Source organism: Pan troglodytes, chromosome 7 (assembly GCF_028858775.2).
Source record: "Pan troglodytes isolate AG18354 chromosome 7, NHGRI_mPanTro3-v2.0_pri, whole genome shotgun sequence".
Classification (NCBI taxonomy): Eukaryota; Metazoa; Chordata; class Mammalia; order Primates; family Hominidae; genus Pan; species Pan troglodytes.
Genome location: NC_072405.2, coordinates 21,817,501 through 21,837,245, shown reverse-complemented (window position 1 = coordinate 21,837,245; position 19,745 = coordinate 21,817,501). Strand labels below are relative to the sequence as shown.

The 19,745-nt window shown below is 37.1% G+C and overlaps 2 protein-coding genes across 2 annotated transcripts in view; one reads left to right on the top strand and one right to left on the bottom strand.

The window, feature by feature from the left end:
- Window positions 1-19,745, top strand: part of DLC1 (DLC1 Rho GTPase activating protein) — a 527,396-nt gene that overhangs the window by 29,972 nt on the left and 477,679 nt on the right. The window lies entirely within an intron of this gene.
- On the bottom strand, window positions 5,799-7,299 carry C8H8orf48 (chromosome 8 C8orf48 homolog). The gene has a single exon (XM_001139530.7). It carries the CDS (start codon window positions 7,093-7,095, stop codon window positions 6,136-6,138), a length of 960 nt encoding a protein of 319 aa, XP_001139530.3. The 5' UTR covers window positions 7,096-7,299; the 3' UTR covers window positions 5,799-6,135.

Here is a 19,745-nt window from a genome sequence, read left to right as displayed (position 1 = left end):
CTTCTTAGCACCTCATCTGATGAACTTTCTATTTCACCTGTATTAGAATCTATTGGGTGTAACTATACAGTATTTGGAGAAAAGATATCCAACCCCCTTTGAATATATTCAAGGGCAAAAAACATATATTAAGTTTGAGCATTAAGAATTTTTATCCCATTTCAAAATTTCAGATAGTCATCAAATATGTCTAAAATTAATAATAGATAACTTTCTACTTGAAACTATGTATTGCCTAGAAATATATTTTTATGTTAATTGTTTAAAGTGAAAAATGCGTACTTCCTGGAAGGATCTCTTATTAAAAAGCTTTACGCTAATTTGCCACTGAGGAAAAGAATGTGTATATATACATGCTGAAAGGAAATGCAACCCCTGGAGAGGTAAGAGTAAAATTACAGAAAACAGCTACTCACAACACTGACAGATTACAGTATTCTAGAAGATTATTTTCTTCTTTTGGTGGAGAAGATACATTCAGTTTCATTGTTTGGAAGCACTTCTCTGTTATCCATGAAAGTTTCATTGAGCACCATCACGTGTGAGGCACTGTGCTAAACACCAAGGATATGATGAATGACGGAGGGAGTCTCTACACTTGCGTTGCTCACAAGTAAGAGAGAAAAGCATATTAATTAAGCCACAAGTGTCATAAAATGAACTTTTATATTAACGTCATGTGTACATTTTATATTAATGTCATAGAGCATACAGACTACTGACTTTAATTCTGAATAGTAAGTGCTTAAAGATCATGAGTGCAAAGGTGAGGTTATGAGCACAAATGTTGGATTTAAGCATATGCCAAACTACAAGATTATTTCAATGGATGCAGGAAAAAACTGACAAAATACCAAACACTTTTATGATACAAACATTCAATAAACTAAGAATTACAGAGAACTTTCCCAACGTGAATATGCCATATATGAAAACCCATAAGTAAAATCATTCCCAATGGTCAAAGACTGCAAGTTCTTCCCTAAGATCAGGAACAAAACAAAGATTCCACTTTCACACCTTCTATTCAATATAGCACTGGAAGTGATAGCCAGAGCAATTATGCAAAGATAGAAAGGCATTCAAATTGGAAAGGAACACATAAAATTATCTCTGTTGTAGATACACTCTTATACCTAGAAAACCCTAAAGAATCTGTCTCTTTTCATTGTTAGAGCTAATAAATGAATTCAGCAAAGTTGCAGGATACAAAACCAGCATGCAAAAATCAACTGTATGTTTATACAATAGAAATGAACAATCCAAAAAGAATTTTTTAAAAAAATTTAATTTACAATGGCAACCAAAAGAATAAAATACTTACGAATACATTGAACAAAAGAGGCACAAAACTTACATGGTAAAGATCACAAAACACTGACGAAATAAATTTTTAAAAGACGTAAAGACATCAATGTGCCTGAATTGGAATGCTCAATATTGTTGTGATGACAATATTACCCAAAGATATATACAGATTAAATGCAATCCCTATCAAAAGTCCAATGACATTTTTTACAGAAATAGAAAAACCTATCCTAAAATTCATATGGAATCCCAAGGAACCACGAATAGCCAAAACAATCTTGAACAAAAAGGATAGAGATTCCATGTTTCATGATTTCAAAACTTACTCAAAGCACAGTAATAAAAATATTATGGTACTGGAGTAAGGACAGACACAGAGACCAATGGAACAGAATTTAGAGTTCAGAAATAAACTCTTATTTCTATGACCAACTGATTTTTCACAAGGGTGCTAAGACCATTCAATGGGGGAAAGAACAGTATCTTCAACAATCGTATGGGAAAGACTGTATCACCACATACAAAAGAATGAAATTAGACCCTTACACCATAAACAAAAGACTAACTCAAAATGGATTAAATACATAACTATAAGATGTGTGACTATAAAACTCTTAGAAGAAAATATATGGGCAAACTTGCATGATCTTAGATTTGGTGATGATTTCTTACATATGACACCAAAAGCATAGGCAACAAAAGAAGAAATAGATAAATTGAACTTCATGAAAATTAAAAACTTGTGTGTATAAAAAGACACTATCAAGAGACTGAAAAACCCACAGAACAAGAGAAAATACTTGCAAATCATATATCTGATAAGAATTTACTATCCAAAATATAAAAATAATTCCTCCAGCACTTTGGGACACCAAGGCAGGTGGATCACAAGGTCAGGAGATCGAGACCATCCTGGCTAACACGGTGAAACCCCGTCTCTACTAAAAATACAAAAAATTAGCTGGGCGTGGTGGCAGGCACCTGTAGTCCCAGCTACTTGGGAGGCTGAGGCAGGAGAATGGTGTGAACCCAGGAGGTGGAGCTTGCAGTGAGGCGAGATCGTGCCACTGCATTCCAGCCTGGGTGACAGAGTGAGACTCCATCTCAAAAAAAATAATAATAATAATAATAATAATAATAATCCTGAAGCTCAATAAAATAGACAACTCAATTTAAAAATGGGCAGAGGATTTGAATAGACATTTTTCTAAATGAGATACACAAATGACCATTAATCACATGAAAAAGCGTTTAGCATCATTAGGGATTTGGAAAGTATAAGTCAAAGTACAATGAGATGCCACTCCACAACTACCAAAATGGCTATAACTTTTGAAGGGGAAAATAAAAAGTGTTGGCAAGGACGTGAAAAAATCCGAATCCTTGTAGCTTGCTGGTGGAAACGTAAAACGCTGCAACTGCTGTAGAAATAATGTGTCACTTCCTCAAAAAGCTAAACATAGAATTACCATGTGATCCAGCAATTCTACTTCTAAGTATGGACCCAAAAGAATCGAAAGCAGGTGCACAAACAGATACTTGTATGCCAGTGTTCATAGCAGCATTACGCACAATAGCCAAAAAGTGGAAGCAATGCAAGTGTCCCTCAGCAGATGAATGAATACACATACACGTTACACATACATGTTACATATACCTACAATGGAATATTACTCAGCTATAAAAATGAGGTTCTGATACATGCTACAACTTGGATGAACCTCGACACTAAGCCAGACCCGAAATGACAAAGACTGCATGATTCCACTGATATGAAGTATCTCAAATAAGTAAATTTATAGCAATAGAAAGTACATTCGAGGTGACCAGGTACCAGGGGGAGGGGAGAATGGGGAGTTATTGCTGAACAGGTTGAGTTTCTGTTTGAGGTGATAAAAAATTCTGAAAACAGTGGTGATGGTTGCACAACATTAAGGATGTCATGCTACTGAATGGTACTATTAATAACAGTTCAAGTGGCAAATTTCTGTTATGTAGATTTTACCCCAAGAAAAACAAAAGGAAAAAAAAGCAAGGTGCTGAAGAGAGCACATAGTAAACTATCTTTGGTGTTTGTATTTGCATAAAACAGCACTGGAATAATACATAAGAAATTAAAGTAAGTGGTTATTTATAGGTAACATCAATATTCAGCCCCTACCCAATAATAAAGTTGTATTGGTTAAAGTACAGAAATACTTCTGGTGGGTAAATGTCCACTCCCTGATTCCGTGAGTTCTCTCCTCCTGTGCTCTCAATCCAAGATACCTGTCTGAACCATGGCCCAGCAAGTAAAGAGTTAACCCTGGCAGGACAGGGGTCTGGTAGGTTAGTCTAGAATGAGGTTGAATAGTTACAGGGTAGAGGGGAGACTCTACAAACTAAACTTTCTAATATTCTTTCAACTTTTGAGTCATAAAGACAGGACAATAAAATTTGAGAGCTGAAGGAAGACGACGAAGAAGCGGGAGAGTATGCCAGGTGAAAAGGGAAGTTAAGAGAATTTAGGGGAAACAAATGTGCACATAGAAACCATAGTGACACAAAAGAGCTCAGGGAAGTAATGTAGAGACGCTTGAATATAGTGGGGAGGGATTACATGAGAATAGAAAGGTAAAGTTGGGCCAGATGCTAAAGAACCACTATGTGACCTTAATTAGTTTGAAATATTTCCATATCAGAGATAAACAACTTAGAGTTTTGTTTTGTTTTAAATCAACAGAATTACTTGAACAGATTTGTGTGTTAGAAAAATAATTCTGGGCTCCTGGGCACAGTGGCTCATGCCTGCAATCCCAGCACTTGGGAAGGCTGAGACAGGAGGATTGCTTGAGCTCAGGAATTCCAGACCGGTCTGGGCAACATAGCAAAATTTCTCTACTGAAAATACAAATAAAGAAATTTAGCCAGGCGTGGTGGCACGCACCTGTAGTCCCAGCTGATGGGGAGGCTGAGGTGAGAGGATCACCTGAATCCTAGAGGTTGAGGCTGCAGTAAGCAGTAATTGCACCACTGCATTCCAGCCTGGGTGATAGAGCCAGACCCTGTCTCAATAATAGATAAGTAACAAATTTAAAAAATAATAATTCTGAGAACTGTATGCTGACATTTGGGAACTGTATACCGAAAGTCTTGCTGAAAAATAGCTTGGGGTTGAGTTGAAAAATAAAAAGGAAGAACAAAAGATGACTCAGATTTCTAGCTTGGTTGACTAAAAGGGTGGAGCATGACCTTTAATGGGGGAATTCTAAAGGGAAAATTATGTAAAACATGAATATATTGAGATGTCAAAGATAAAGCATGACATAATATGGATTTCAAATAAAAGGTTATTATGAAAATGGTAATGGTTATTTTCCATTTAGAATGACTTACTAAGGGGAAATATGCTAAATTTTATGGGGGAAAAAATAGCATGTTTATACATAAATGAAGGTCTTAACGCAAAGAGTAATACTGAAGTACAATACTAAAACTCTTCTGTGCTGATTTTTGCAAACAAATTTCTTTTTCACTGAGCTAATTCGGGTGTTGGACATGTAGAAAAGTGATCTCCAGGTAATGCCACTAATTCCATGGTTTTATATTTTTATAGAGGAAATAGATAATAAATGGCTTCTCAGAATGCCATCTAACATTTTTCTCCATACATGTGTTTTCAAAATGCCAAGGTATTCCTTGCGGAATAATACTGTTTCCTCATTACATAAATCTGGATGAACAACAGAAGGTTCATAAAATCTTCACGGCCAAAATGGCTATCTAGATAATTTGTTCAAGCTTTCTTCTCTCAAAACTCAACACCTAACCCCAGCTTTACTTCTTCTTCCCCTTACAGCTAAATATTTCAAGGAGTACCCTATATCCATTCATTATTTACTTACATTTTTCCTCAATCTATTTTGTCTGCCCCATTTGTATAAGTGAAATGGCTTTTGCTAAGGTCAACAGTGCCCAATACATGACTAAATCATCTTTACATGGCTTCTCTGTTGATTGATGTGGTTAGACAACCATCCTTCTTTAAATATTCATTCCTTAGCATCTATGACACTATACATTCCTGATTTCCTTGATCCACTTGATAACTTTTTTCACAATCTTTTCTGCAGGTTTATTTTTCTCTACTTAGCCATTAATTGGCATTTCTCAAGAGTTTGTATCAACCCTGCTTCTCTTCTTATTCTACTCATTTCCAAAAACGCTTGACAATCTACGGCTTCAATTTCCAGCTATATGCCATTGATCCCCACCCTTCCCCCAGTCCTACCCCAATTTATTTTGCACCTCTAGGCTATACCTTTCCTCTGAAGCGCAAAAACAAATAATCAAATGTTTCTTCAAACTGTCAATGTGTATGTCCCAAATGCACCTTATATGTCCAAATAATCATACTCTTCAACACTTCCATCAAACATAGTCCTCTTCTGGTGTTCCTGTCTTAATGAAATTAATGATCATTCATCCAGGCGCACAAGTCAGAGCCTTAATAACATTTCAAACATCTACTATTTATTAATTCCCCATAGCCATTTGATCGCCAAAGACAGTTATTACTTTTTAAGTTTCTCTTACATCCCCATACTACTTTGCTTCTGTACCATCAACATCCTGGCCCAAACTACCAACATAGTTCTCTTGGAATTTTGTAAAAGTTTTTATAACTATTCCAACTACAACAGTGCCTTCTATAATAGGGAAAAAAAAGTGAAAGTTGTTAATCCTCAAATCTGTGAAGGAAGCATAGTAAAGTCTTAAGTTAGTTTCCCAAGTGCCTGTAGAAATTATGGTAATTACTCAAATACACAACAAAGACATCTATCCACATTACACATTATCATTAACAATCACCAGCTCTGGTTTGATTAGAGTAAGTCGCTTGAGAAATGGCAGAGAAAATGGTAAATGACAAGCACTATTTCCATCTCGCTGCATCTTCTGCTCTGTCTCTGATCTTTCAAAACCAGAGTATCTGATATGACTTTTCTCAGTCAGTCTTTTCCAGATTATTCTGGGGTCATCTGAAAGCCTGGGAAAGTCTTGATGTGCTTCTCCAATACGGGTGAGAAAGTCTTTGGTATGAAGATGTTCATCTATTCTCTCTTGGAGTAGAAATGACTCCAGTAAAGTCTTCTTTTGTTTCAGAAAGGCAGACAGGGCCAGCTCCGCTCTTTTCCTGTTACAATAGGGACACTGATAAGATATGTGTTGCTTAGCTGCTGCCTCCTGTTTTGGCGTTGTCCTCATGTTTTTAAAGTAGATTCTGTTCAAAAGCTCATCGGGTACAGTACAACTTAAGGCATCTCTCTCTGTAGCCTCTACATCCAATCCAAGATGCAGCTTTTTATGTCTGCTGCTCGTCTTCTTCTTAGAATCCCCTGTACGATGAATCAAATTTATCTTCATGGTGCAATAAGATTGCAGGGCATTCAATTCTTCATCTGATACCCGAGTGATTTCTGTTGGAAGTTTGGTGTCTGGTTGGTGCCGTTCAAAGTTAGAGTCTTTGAGCTTGAGGTAGTTGATCCATTTTTTACTCAACTTCTTTTCATAATTTTTATAGTCCAAAAGCTCAGATTGTGTGTCTCCTTGTTCCAAGCTTGGAGTCTGCTTTTCCCTCTCCAGTTTGCTCCCAGAGGTCAGGGGCGAGGACTGCCGTCCTCCAGAGGAGCTGAATGAGCTGGAAGTCTGTACCTCATCAGTAAAGTTCTTCAAAGTCTCAGTCTCATCAGAAAGGTTTGCAAGAGCACTTTTGTCCGTTTGGGCCAATTCTGGGCAGATGGCCATCACAATGCATCAGGCTCGGCTCCTCATCTCCTTTGCCCAGGTTAAGACTGGCTCAGGAACCCGTCAGGAGCTGACCCCTCCGGGAATGGATCTCAATGCCATCAGCTCTGCGGAGTGCGTCTTCCGGGAGACGCCTTCCCAGCTGTCTTGGCAACGCGGACCGCTCATGCGCAGTGACTGGCCACCATGCGGCGTCCCGCCTTTTCCTCCGCGCTCCCCAGCGCCCACTGCGCTTGCGCTGCTTGCGCCGGGTTGGCGATTTTGCCCTTTCTTCTGTACTCCCGCTTCTCTTTGGTGCTAAAGTCGAGTAGTCAACGGGAAAACCTTGCAAACTCTGTTTCCCAGGGGTCAGACAGGTGGCACACGTGTGTGAGACCAATAGAGTTAGGTGGCCTGTGACAAATCCGAACGTGTACGCCCGCCTAAATGCATCTAGATTTAAAAATCAAGCAAAACGCGCTGGACAAGATGCACAAGCAAAAACTTGTCTGCAGTGTTTATAGCCAAGAGACACCTCCTTGTAGAGCATGTCTTTGGGGAAAAGTCAAAATACAGAAACCATTCTGTAAGAAGTAGTGTTCTGTGCTCCAGCATTCTGAGGACCTCGAAGTTTGGGCGGGGTCGGGGGTGGGGAGCAGGGGCGGGGGAGGACCTTAATTTTCCAAATCAGTTTCTCTGGCCTTTTGTCCAATACGGGTCCCCTCTGGCTAGCATATCCACGCCCATCTTCACTCTTAATATGGTTAATTTATCCTCCTCCTCCGAGTCCCATTTCCTCAGGAAGGGCTTAATACCCACCCCTGCCTTAAACTCTTTCCAGCATTTTTTTTTTAAATAGTGTCCAACTATGTGATTGTATGAGTATCTGATTATGAAGGCTGAAGGCAGAAATCATGTCGGTGTTGCCGACTAGTATGAGCCCAGCAATCAGCAGACACATAGCAGGTGTTCAAGAAATCTCTGTTGAGTGAATGGCTATGGAACAAATAAATCTTACCTTACACACGTCCAGAGGATTTGGAGAAATAAGTACTATAAGTTCAGGGAACTCTAACTTTTTTCTAACTGAATCCCCAAACTTAGGCTATTACACAGGATATATTTTTTATTAATGGATTAATTTAAAAAACACAGTAGAGTTTTATTAATTATCGTGAGAAATTATAAAATGTTAACTCTAGAGATGGACTTTTCCTAGGTTATAATAGTTCTTGAGTCTAGGACTTAGTCAATGTCTAGGATAATTTTAAGAGCCTAGACACCCTTCTTTCTCAGTTTTGTCTCTCTCTCTCTTTCTTCCTGTGTTTCTTGGGGATTGGGGGGTATTATTCAGGTCTAGCCAGATATATTCCCCAAATGTTCATTCTGGCAAAAAGTGAAAGTCAAATATTCAAAAAGCATCTCTCAAGTATATGAGCCAGCTTCCTGTTGAAGATAAGGAGACTCCAACTTCATTTATTCAACCCAAATTTTATTTTATCATATAATGGTAGTCTTTAAAAAAGAGGTGGCATGTAATTTGTGAGTAACTCCAAGTAATTTCCATTAGGGCTCAATATTTTCCTTATTTATTATTTCAAATCTCTGCCTCATTCTCTGAATATTTACACATTCATATTTACACACTATTCATGTTTTAGCTATATCTTATCCATAACATTGAACAAGGGAGCTATACTTAAAATAAAATCTATCTGTGTCTTCTAACATGCCAAATGTCTGGGGTAATCTGTCTTTTTTATAATAGTGTCTTAAATTTCTCTTGATTTTTAAAAATAACTTTATCCTAGAAGGAGATATATGTGGGTGGGAAATTCTATAATTAATTTCCTTGTAATATTCAGCGTGACCCAGTGGACAGTTTTACATTCTAGTAAGTGTGTTATCTAAGGAAGAAAATATCTCAACAGTACTATATTTATCAAATAAGATTCATGAAAACACGGGTCAAAGTTTGATTTTAAACAAATATGAAGAGTAATAGTTTTCCTTTGGAAATCCCAATCTTCTTGCCATCTCTCAGGGGCTGTTGGGAATGTCAAAATGCTTTATGGACCAAGCTGTGGCTGAAGGCTGCTTGTGGTGGGGATTGGGAGATATGAAGAATAGAAAAGAGAGTCCAGTCAGGCTCTCTTGGCCTAACCTTGCTATGCCCCTCCTGTTACTGTTCTGCAGCTACTTTCTCTTCTTCCTAGTTCCTATCAGAGAGCAGGGCCAAGGGTCTTCTCCCAGCTTTTTCCTTAATGATCAAGAATGCTTTGCAGCTATAAGGCCAACCCCAGAAAGAGGAAGTCAAAACAAATTCGTGATTCCCCTTCTCTCTTGCTTTCCTTTCCTATGGGGGGAGAAAAGCAAACTTTCAGCATCTGTCACTCTGGCAAGCAATTCTCCTCCCAGATATCATAAACGTTTCCTTGATGAGTTGGCATTTGGCAGGTACCTCTTCCTGGTGGTGTGCAGTGTACAAAGTGGGAGTCTAGTTTAAGTATAAGAGAGACTACGATGACAGAGCCTTCAAAAATATTCTACCCTTTACATCAACTTCTCAAGTAACGCTGTGCTTGGTTCTGTAGCTCCAGCAAGATGAAATGTTTAGCTGTTCTCCTAGGGGGCTAAGTTGAATGTGACAAGAATCTCACTGTAATGGCCATTTTTGTGAAGGAAAGAATCTTATATCACTCAAGATGAAAAATGATTTTATTTATAGTTGTTCAATTTTTTTGTGGTTCAGTAGTTGTTCTTTATCTTTAAAATGTTTTTACCTCACAATTATCTCCATCTTTCTATTCTGTTTTCTGCATCTTTGGTGTTATTATCTTTTTTCTGAAATTGATTAATTGCCTTGTGAATAGCTGCCTTCTACTTTAATAACTATTTTTTTGCAAAAGTAATAATATAGGTTTACTGCAGATTTTTAAAAAAGAAAATGATAAGCCACAAATACTGATTTTAAGCAAAAGCTACCTATATTCTGACTTCCCAAAGATAATTACTATAAACATTGATAAAGTGTTGTAATATTTTTCTTGAATTTCCTAATTAAAATCTAGATTATACTGAATTTTGGTTTTATGAACAATTTTTTCCAGTTAGTAATAAAATGAACCTTTCCATTCATTGTAAAAATTATTTTCAACATAATTTTAAAGGTGGTTTTGCATTATTTGATTCGTTTAACAAATACATTCAGATGCAAGGCATTTCTAGTTTTTTTGCTATGCAAAATTATTCCTTTAGCTAAATCTTTACATACATTTGTAGCTATATGTTTAGGATAAATTCCAGAAATCATAATTTGTGGGTCAAAATGTATGCAAATTTTTAATGCTTTTGAGATCTGTTTCTCCTCTATAGATTAAATTGACAGATCCTTCAAAAATATTCTACCCTTTACACCAATTCTGCAAGTGTCACTGTGCAAGGTTCTGTGAATCAAGCAAGATGAAATGTTTAGCTCTTCTCCTAAGAGACTAAGTTAAAGATGCCAGGAATCTCACTGTGAGGAGCTGATTCTTTCTGGAGGAAAGAATCTTACATCACTCATGATTTTTTAAAAATTATTTTAATTCATAGTTTCCGTACATCATTTTTTCTAGGATATAATGTTCTTTTGTCCATAAATACTTCGTTTTATATCTCTTACAAGTTAGGCCTTTTTAAAAATAGCCACATTGTGACCACATCTAGCACGTGATGATAAATCCTTAATATCATCTAATAATTATTCTGTGTTCAAATTTATCTGACTGCCTCAAGAACGCCTTTTTGCAAGTTGAAGTGTTAGAATCAGGATCCAAACAAGGTCCACTGACTGCATTTGGCTAACGTAGTCCTCAAAGGTTTTACTTCCTAACACTTCCGAAGTACAAATAATTTTTATAAATGAAAAAGTAAAAAGGAGCAGGAAGAGAAGTTTAGTTTTCTTCTCTGTTCTTGCCATTACGTTCCCTATAGATAATCATAATTTTAGAGTTTTCGATTATCTTTCAAAAATGTTTTGAAAATATAAATACGTCTCTCATACATGTGTTCCTCTCTTCTTATAAAAACACATTGACATACTCTACACATTGCTTTATAGCGTTTTTTTGTTTTTTTCTTAAAAATATATTCTAGATACCACTTTACAACAGCATATAGACATCATTCTCATTTATTTCTAAGATTGCATAGTATTTCATTGTAGAAATGTAATGTATTTTATTCACACATTTTGATGGGCATTTTGCTATTATAAGAAATCAAAATTTGCTTTGTATCTGTGGAGATATATTTTCAAGATGAATTTTAGGAATGAGATTACTATATCAAAGATGAAGACATATGTAGTTTTCTACTTACTTCCAAATCCCCCTCCACAGGCAGTACACATATTACATTTCTGCCAGCAATGTATGGGAGCATCTGTTCCCAAAAGCCTGGCCAGCAGGGTATGTTCTCAAATGTATGGATTCTTGCCAATCTAAAGGATAAGAAATGATATCTCAGCGTAATTTTAAATTGAATTCTTCTTATTAGCAGTAAGAATTAACACCATTTCATGTGTATAAAGGCCACTTACATTTCTTTTTCTTTTTATGTGTACCATATATTCTTTTACCTATTTTTATATAAATTTTGTATTTTTCTTTTCAATTCTCAAGAGTCACTTCATATGTTGGAAATATTATTTATTTGTCTGTGACTTGGTTCCAAATAGCTCTTCTCAGTTTGTCTATTTGTCTATGCTGTGTTTTGCCATGTAAAAGTTTGATTTTTCTCTCATATATCAAATGTATCAATCTTTTTCCTACTTGCCCTTGGATTGTTTACACTAGCTTTTATTTTATTTTGTTAGTTATTTTTTATTTAAATTGACCCGATTATTTATTTTAGTGTACAGCTCTGTGAATTTTAACACATATATGGGTTCTATAACCACCACCAAAATCAAGGTGCAGAATCCCCTGTTCTATCTCCTTTTTTGGCATACCCTCAACCTACCCGTAACTCCTGTCTTTAGTACTTTTTCCATTGATTTTTTTCCTGTGTTTTCCAAATATATAATCATATTATCTATAAGTTAAGATAGCCTCTTGCTTTCTAATTTTTATGTCAGTAATTGCTTTGTCTTTGATATCTAATTTCTTTGACTAATACCTCCAACACATTTTGAACTAGTAGTAGAGTTAATAACCTTACCCATTTTTAAAATTGGATATTTATCTTTGTCTTGGATTTATGAAACATATATAAAATTTATCATAGTTCTGTAATGTTTTGAATTTAAAAATTCAAGCAGTCAGAATTACCTGCATGATATAAAATTTCCCTGTAAACTGCTATTATTGCAAAACTCTGGTAGGTAGATAAGCAGGTAAATGAATAGACAGATGAAGAAATAAATAAATTAATAAAGAACAAACTTTCCAATTAAAGATTTTAAATAAATTTGCCATCTATGTTCCTTCAATATTGCCAGAATATTATTCACTTTACCCAGTTTTGCATTAAAAAAATAAGTTTAAGCAAAATTAAATCCTGCACGTGTAGTGGCTTTTCATTTTTAAATAATTTCTGCTTTAGGAGGATGAAGCAGGAGGATCTTTAAGAATAGGAGTTCAAGACCAGCCTGGGCAACACAGCGAGACCCCTTCCCAAACTTGTTTCTACAAAATGAAAAACTTAGCTAGGTGTGGCTGTAGTTGCACCAGGTGTGGCTGTAGTTGCATGGCTGTAGTTGCTTAGCCAGGTGTGCACCTCTAGTCCTAGCTACTGAGGAGGCTGAGGCAGGAGGATTGCTGGTCAGAAGTACGAGGCTGCAGTGAGCTATGATTGCACCAGTGCGCTCCAGCCTGGTTGACAGACAGAGCAATATTTCTGTCTCAAAAAAAAAAAAAAAGGAAAAACACTTTAAATATACAATATTTATCTAAATGTTAGACAAATTGATTTTCATGTAGCTGTTGAAATACGAACTAGCACACAAAGTTTCAGCCTAGACATTCCAAATGTCCCCATTTTAACCAACAATTTTTTTTAATTAAAAAATATATATATAATCTCAGTGACCTTTTTGTAAAGGATATTATCACTGAAATCAAGGCATCAGTAGGGTTGGTTCCTTCTGAGGGTTGTGAGGGGAGGATCTGTTCCAGGCCTCTCTCCTTGACTGGTAGATGGCTGTCTTCACGTTCTCATGATGTTCTCCCTCCATGCCTGTCTCTGTGCCCAAATTTCAGTTTTTATCCCCCCCACAGGGACACTAGCCATATTAGATTAACACCTATTCAAATGGCTTCATTTCAACCTGATTTTCTCTTTAAAGACTCCAACTCCAAATAAGGCCACATTCTCAGATACTGGAGGTTAGGACTTCAACTTAAGAATGGTGGGGGAGGAGGAGTACAATTTAACCCATGATGTGTAGTTTGTATGAAAACCAGATTAAAGGCTAATTACACAATCTGCTTTTGGGGTCGACTTTTAGTATGAAAACTGCTGGTGATTTTCTAAGTGAGAAAAATAAAATCGTTAAATATAGGAACCTACCTGTTCATTAAGAAGTATCTTTATTTTAGGTGAACATCTGTGGGGGCCTTGTGAGGACAGGTTATATTCTCTGACCCTATCACAAACCTGTCTGGCCAGCCTGTAGAGTGATTGCTCACATCTCATACTTAAGTAAGAAATTATTTTAAGAAAGTATTAGTTTTATTTGAAAATAAGTGAAAGTTTTTTTTTAGTTCTTTTCAGATTGGTATATTTCAGGATTTTTTAATGTTTTTAAGCATTAGGCAATGATTTCCTACTATTCCATCTGAGTATCCGGTAAAACTCAAAACAAATGTAGGTTCTATATTACTCAGCTATATTCAAAATGAATATGCCCAGTATATTTAAGAGTAGCAAAGCAACTTCACAACAAATAATGTTAAATATGAATTTGAATTGTATGATCTCTTTTGCTACTGTGTCTTGGAAATTGTATGATAACATAATATCTAGGTTTTCTGACACTAGTCCAATAGATAGCTGCCTTATTTACATTCGTTTTATTGTAGTTCAATTTCAGAATGGTTCTGGGCATCTTTATGCAATTTTATAAAGTTAAGTCCATCAGACTTTGGGCAGTGCTATTGAACACTGACCTTGGAATCTAGGAAATGAATATAAATGAAACTCTAAATATAATGTGTTTCCTTTCATAGCACAGATGATGTATAAAACGAACACAGAAATGTGCCATTAATTTGAATTTGAGCTACCTACTTTTGTGTTTTCCTTGGGTAGAAGGGTCTGTGATTACAGATGACAGAATTGGAATTCACAACGATTTTCCTGAAAACTACTACATAGAATTATTTTTCCACTACTCAGCATCTTTGCAAAGCATTTTATTGTAATTTTTCTACTTACAATGTAAGCTTTCACTATAAAACGAATATTATTATAATTACATAGTGTTGAATGACATGGAAATTGCAAATTATTTTATTTGAGATGAATCTTTCAGTAAAAATATTTTAGTAAAGTGTTCAAAGTAAGCATAAAAATATCACCCTGCCCTGGAAAAGAGAGCTAATGTCATAAATGGAGCTCACAGGCTAAACTCATTTTATCTCCTTATTTTAGATAGGCATTTTCCAAAAACAAACTATGTCACTGAAGAATGCAAGACTGTTTCTTTAGAGCCTTCCATGCTTAACTTGAAAGCTGTCAACCCAGGAGGCTGAAACAGAGCTAGATTATGAATCCTGAGTGAATAGCTCATTCTTTGCGCCCATGCTTTTGCTGCATGCTGCCATGTGGTACAAGGCTGAGAGGTATGCACTATGATAGCTAATGAAGCACTTCCTTTATATCGCACTGACCAGAACTCTTATTTGAAGCCCGTATATTATGCCACTGAAATCTCACAATGTTAGCTTTTGTTCTGGCTAGCAGAGGCAGTTGCTTGTCCTTTCTGTAGCTAAATTTCATGCACCAAAGTTGTTAGACCCTTTACTAATATGTGTAGGTCTAAGTCATAAAACCAGCTTCTGCTATGTTTGCAAGAATGTTTTGTTTTGTTTTCTCTGCCTTTTCAATGACAGCATCCCCTAAAGCCAATCATTTGTAATTTTGAGGCCATTGAGAGATAAAAGGCTTGAAGTAAAAGTCATCGGCCCTCCTGTACTCACTCATCTATGTCAAATATAGTGATACAGTTAACATTCTAAGAACAGAGATTGAGAAGAAACTTAATTTAGGATGAAAAGAATGGCATCAGATGGACCAAAATTAATTACACTGTGTAATCCTGAACGTAACTGAGAAATATTCAATGTGACCCATTTGTTATATTTAAACATATTATTATCATAAGGTATTATGTAATTAGGGCCTCCTTTCCTGGACTATGGTTAGATTTTGTGTCTCATTGCATGCTTTCAGAAAGTGACCTAAAGAACAATACATAGTGATTGTCATAACAATCTATGAAATATAGGCTTCGGTTAACCTAAATGCAAATAAGAAATATTTAAAAGTTCCTCAAAACTTATAAATTTTTAAATGAAAAAATTATGAACCACATTCTCAAACTTGAGGTGTATCAAGTCCTTCAGGGAGTCCTCCATGGTTCCTTCCTCTCCCTCATTGAACACATCCCATCAGTCACAAAATACCATAACTACACATCCCCAAACTGGCGGCTTCTCTTCAATCCCTTCTCCAAGCCCTTGGTATCAGTAGCCACCATTTTTCACTGTGTGAAAGCTGATTTTACAAATTGGGTCATTCTTGTAATATTCAGGTAAATCAGAATAGAAGAACCAGGGAGAAAGCACTCAAGACATATAGCACCTGCTCCAAGAATTAAATCTTCCACAAGCCCAGCTGCTGAAACTGCCTATTGGAACATGAAACCAGTTTTTCTCTCATAGCTACTGAAACAACCTGCTATGAGTCTAAGGCCAGTTTTAACCACCACTGTCACTCATGAATCAGAGCTTGCCAGCTCCCCAGAATTTTACTAGTGCCAATGAACTTTCTGGAAAAACAATATGTAACATTTTTCCTTTTAGAAAACCTCCAACCTTCTCCTTGTTCTTTAGACAAAGATCATCTGGTTTGTGTGTATGCCCCGAGTTGCAATTCTTGCTTCCCAAATAAAATTTAGAGATTTGTCTCTAGATTGCATTTAACTTAGACACCTGGATCTAACACACCTATTATTTTAGCTTGTTTTCAGACTGCTATAAAGAGATACCCAAGACTGGGTAATTTTAAAGGAAAGAAGTTTAATTGACTCACAGTTCCACCTGGCTTGGGAGGCCTCAGGAAACTTATAATCATGGCAGAAGGTGAAGGGGTAACAGGCACCTTCACAAGGTGACAGGAGGAAGTAAGTGCGAGAACAAGGAAGTACCACACTTTAAAACCATCAGCTCTCTGAGAACTCACTATCATAAGAACAGCAAGGGGAAAACCACCCCCATGATCCAATCACGTCCACCTGGAACCTCCCTTGACACATGGGGATTACAATTCAAGATGAGATTTGGGTGGGGACAAAGAGCCAAACCATATCACCTGCCTTCGGGCTGACCTCACAACCTCCAGACTCTTCTCACATCCTTTACTTCCTTTCTTCCACTCAACCTGTTTTCCAAATAATTACTCAGACTGTAACCCCATGAAGCACAGCTGAGACACTGGCCCTCACGTGTTCCATGTCTGTTGCTGCATCTCACCATTTGGTCTTGTTAGAAACAATTAACTAGTGTGGGTTGGCTTTTTCAGACTGCGAATTTTTTAAAAAAAAGTGAAATATTCAGGATAACACAGTTACTAAAGGTTTTATGTAAAAGCACTTGAGGAAGAAGGTGAAAGGAAATTGATTAAGCCACTGAAATTCCCTAGAAAGAGAATAACATTCAGAGTTCCCCAGCAGCTTTCCCCTGTCTCATACTCAGTTATCCTCGCTCACTTCTCACCCTTCAGACCCCTGAATATGCATATGATAATTACTACATTATAAATAAATTCACAGTTGTATAATAAATTGCTAACTGTCTGTCATAACTGATAGACTTTCAGCCCCACCAGGGCTGGAAAAAGTCTGTCTTCTCCACTAAGCTATGTGTCTTGCACGTATCAGACTGTCAGTAAATTGTGAAAATAATAAATGAATTAAATAATGCATTTGATAGTCTAGCAATAGATCTGGCTACTCAGCAGCGTCTCTGACAGCATCCACTTTAGAAATAGGCATATGTTTTTCCCACTTTCGCACTGTGTATCACTGTGATGCAGGTCCTTAAAGCAATTGACCAGCTAGGTCTCATTCAGAAAAGAGCAGTCCTGTCAGGCGCCCAGCCTATGTCTGTATCAGGTCCTACTACTTGGTACATTGTCTGTCCTGAGAAGCAGCATCATTTGGTCCAGGCTTATGACCTCTGCCCAGAATCTCTTGAAAAGCAGACCACAGGAAGCAGGCATCATGAAGGAGTCTTCAGAAGAGGCAGTGTACCAGGAAGGCACCTTGTCTGGACCCCCTGCTGGGTATTCAAATTTTGCTATACATTAGAATCACTTTTCAAAACCCCAGTGGCCAGAAGAATCCCAATAAGTTTTAAATCAGAATTTTTGGAAGTCAGACGCAGACATCAATATTTTCTAGGATTTCCAGGTGATTCCAGCATGTAGCCAAGTTACGGATGCCACACTCTAGGATTTTGTGACTAGTGCTCCAGGACCAGGGACATTGGCATCTGCTGGGAGTGTTTTAGGAGGGCAAAATCATAGCTCTGTCCCAGATCTATGAAATCAGAATTTGCATCATAAAGCAAATTCCTTGTGTAGAGTTGTCTGAGCTCCTTATACATTCTGATAATCAATCCTCATTGATTGCTGTGCATGTTGAGGTGTGAGAAGCACTGCCCTAGCACAGAGAGCAGTATCACACCATTAACTTACTCCTGGCCATTTTCTTTCTCTTTTGTCCTTCTCTCTTCCACCTGTCTCTTCACTCTATATACCAGCCATCTACAACTCCAATTACCTGAAATGCAATCTCTTTCTTTCTTAGTAAAGTGCTGTTAGTATTACAAAACTTTTAAACATTTAGAAAGTTCAGGAGAAAATGTGATGAAACCCTATGCATGCACCATTAATATGTAACAAAAATAAACTTACTATCATTGAGTCCTTTCTTATTTAAAAAAAAAAAAATGCTACAAGGCCAGGCCCGGTGTCTCATGCCTGTAATCCTAGCACTTTGGGAGGCCAAGCGGAGAGGATCACTTGAGGCCAGGAGTTTGAGACCAGCCTGGCCAACATGGTGAAATCCTGTCTCTAATAAAAATACAAAAAAAAAATAATAATAATAGCTAGGCATGGTGGCGGGCACCTGTAGTCCCAGCTACTTGGGAGGCAGAGGCAGGAGAATCGCTTGAACCCAGGAGGAGGAGATTGCAGTGAGCCGAGATCATGCCACTGCCCTCCAGCCTGGGCAACAGAGTGAGACTCTGTCTCAAAAAAATAAAAAATTAAAAAAAATTAAAAAGTTACAAACATAAAATGAAAGCCACCTATTCATTTCTATCTAATTTCACTCTATTCCTCCACAAATGTGTCCATTATCCTGAAGTTGCTATGGCTATCTTGTCTTTTCCACCATTTTTCTTCCATTTGAAATGCCTTATTAAAAAAAACATACAAGAAAGGCTGTCCTCATGGAGGTTATACTCTGGTGTGTCGGCAGATAACAAGCACAGTGAGTAAGTAATTTACACTAGAAGATGGTATGCGATATGTAGAAAAATAAGCAGCAGAGAGTTCAATGGAGTTCTGAGGAGCGTTGTCATTTTAAATTCAGTGGTCAAGGAAAGTGTGTCTGAAGAGTTTACATTTAAACAAAGGAGTGAAGGAAGTAAGGGAATGAATCGTGAGGTTATTGAGCAAAAGTGTTACAGACTAAGAGAACAGCCAATGAGAAGAGCAGGTGTTACAAGACTGAGAGAACAGAAAGAGACGTGCTTGACATGTTTAAAGAAAAGCAAAGATGCTTTGTGGGTGGGAGCAGATTAATGGAACTGGAGGTTAATAGCAGAGAATGAGTGAAAACCCAATCATGTAGGGCCTTGCAGGCAGTTGTAAGATCTTTGGAGTTTTCTTTGAATAAAATCAATAACTATTAGAATATTTGAGCAGACATCTTAACAGATATCTCTGGCTGCTGTGATAGACTTCAGATTGTGAGTGGGGAGGTGGAATGAGAACCAGAGCATAAAGGCAGAAGCAAAACTCCAAAAAAGAGATCAGGTTCTTGAACCAGACTGGTAGCAGTAGAGGTGGTAAGAAAGGACCATATTTCAGAGACATTTTGAAGTTTCAGGGTGAAAGATTTCTTAGAGGGTTTGGGAATGAGGTGTGAGAAAGAGAAAAGTTAAGGATGAGAAACTGAAAGGATTGAGTCACCATGAGTGGAAATAGAAAATAATTCAAGAAAAACAGTTGGAGGGAAAGCCTGGAAGTGTAGCTTTTGGAAATTTTACCTCTGAGATGGCTTTTAAACACCGAAGTGGAGATGTAAAACAGGTATTTCAGTACATAAGTCTGAGACCAAGGGGAGGAACCTAGAAGGCACTATAGGAGTTTGAAAGTGATAAGCATATAGCCAGATG

Bases quoted from the DNA above. Each gene is read 5' to 3' on its own strand.
- C8H8orf48 (XM_001139530.7), bottom strand. From the start codon at position 7,095: ATGGCCATCTGCCCAGAATTGGCCCAAACGGACAAAAGTGCTCTTGCA.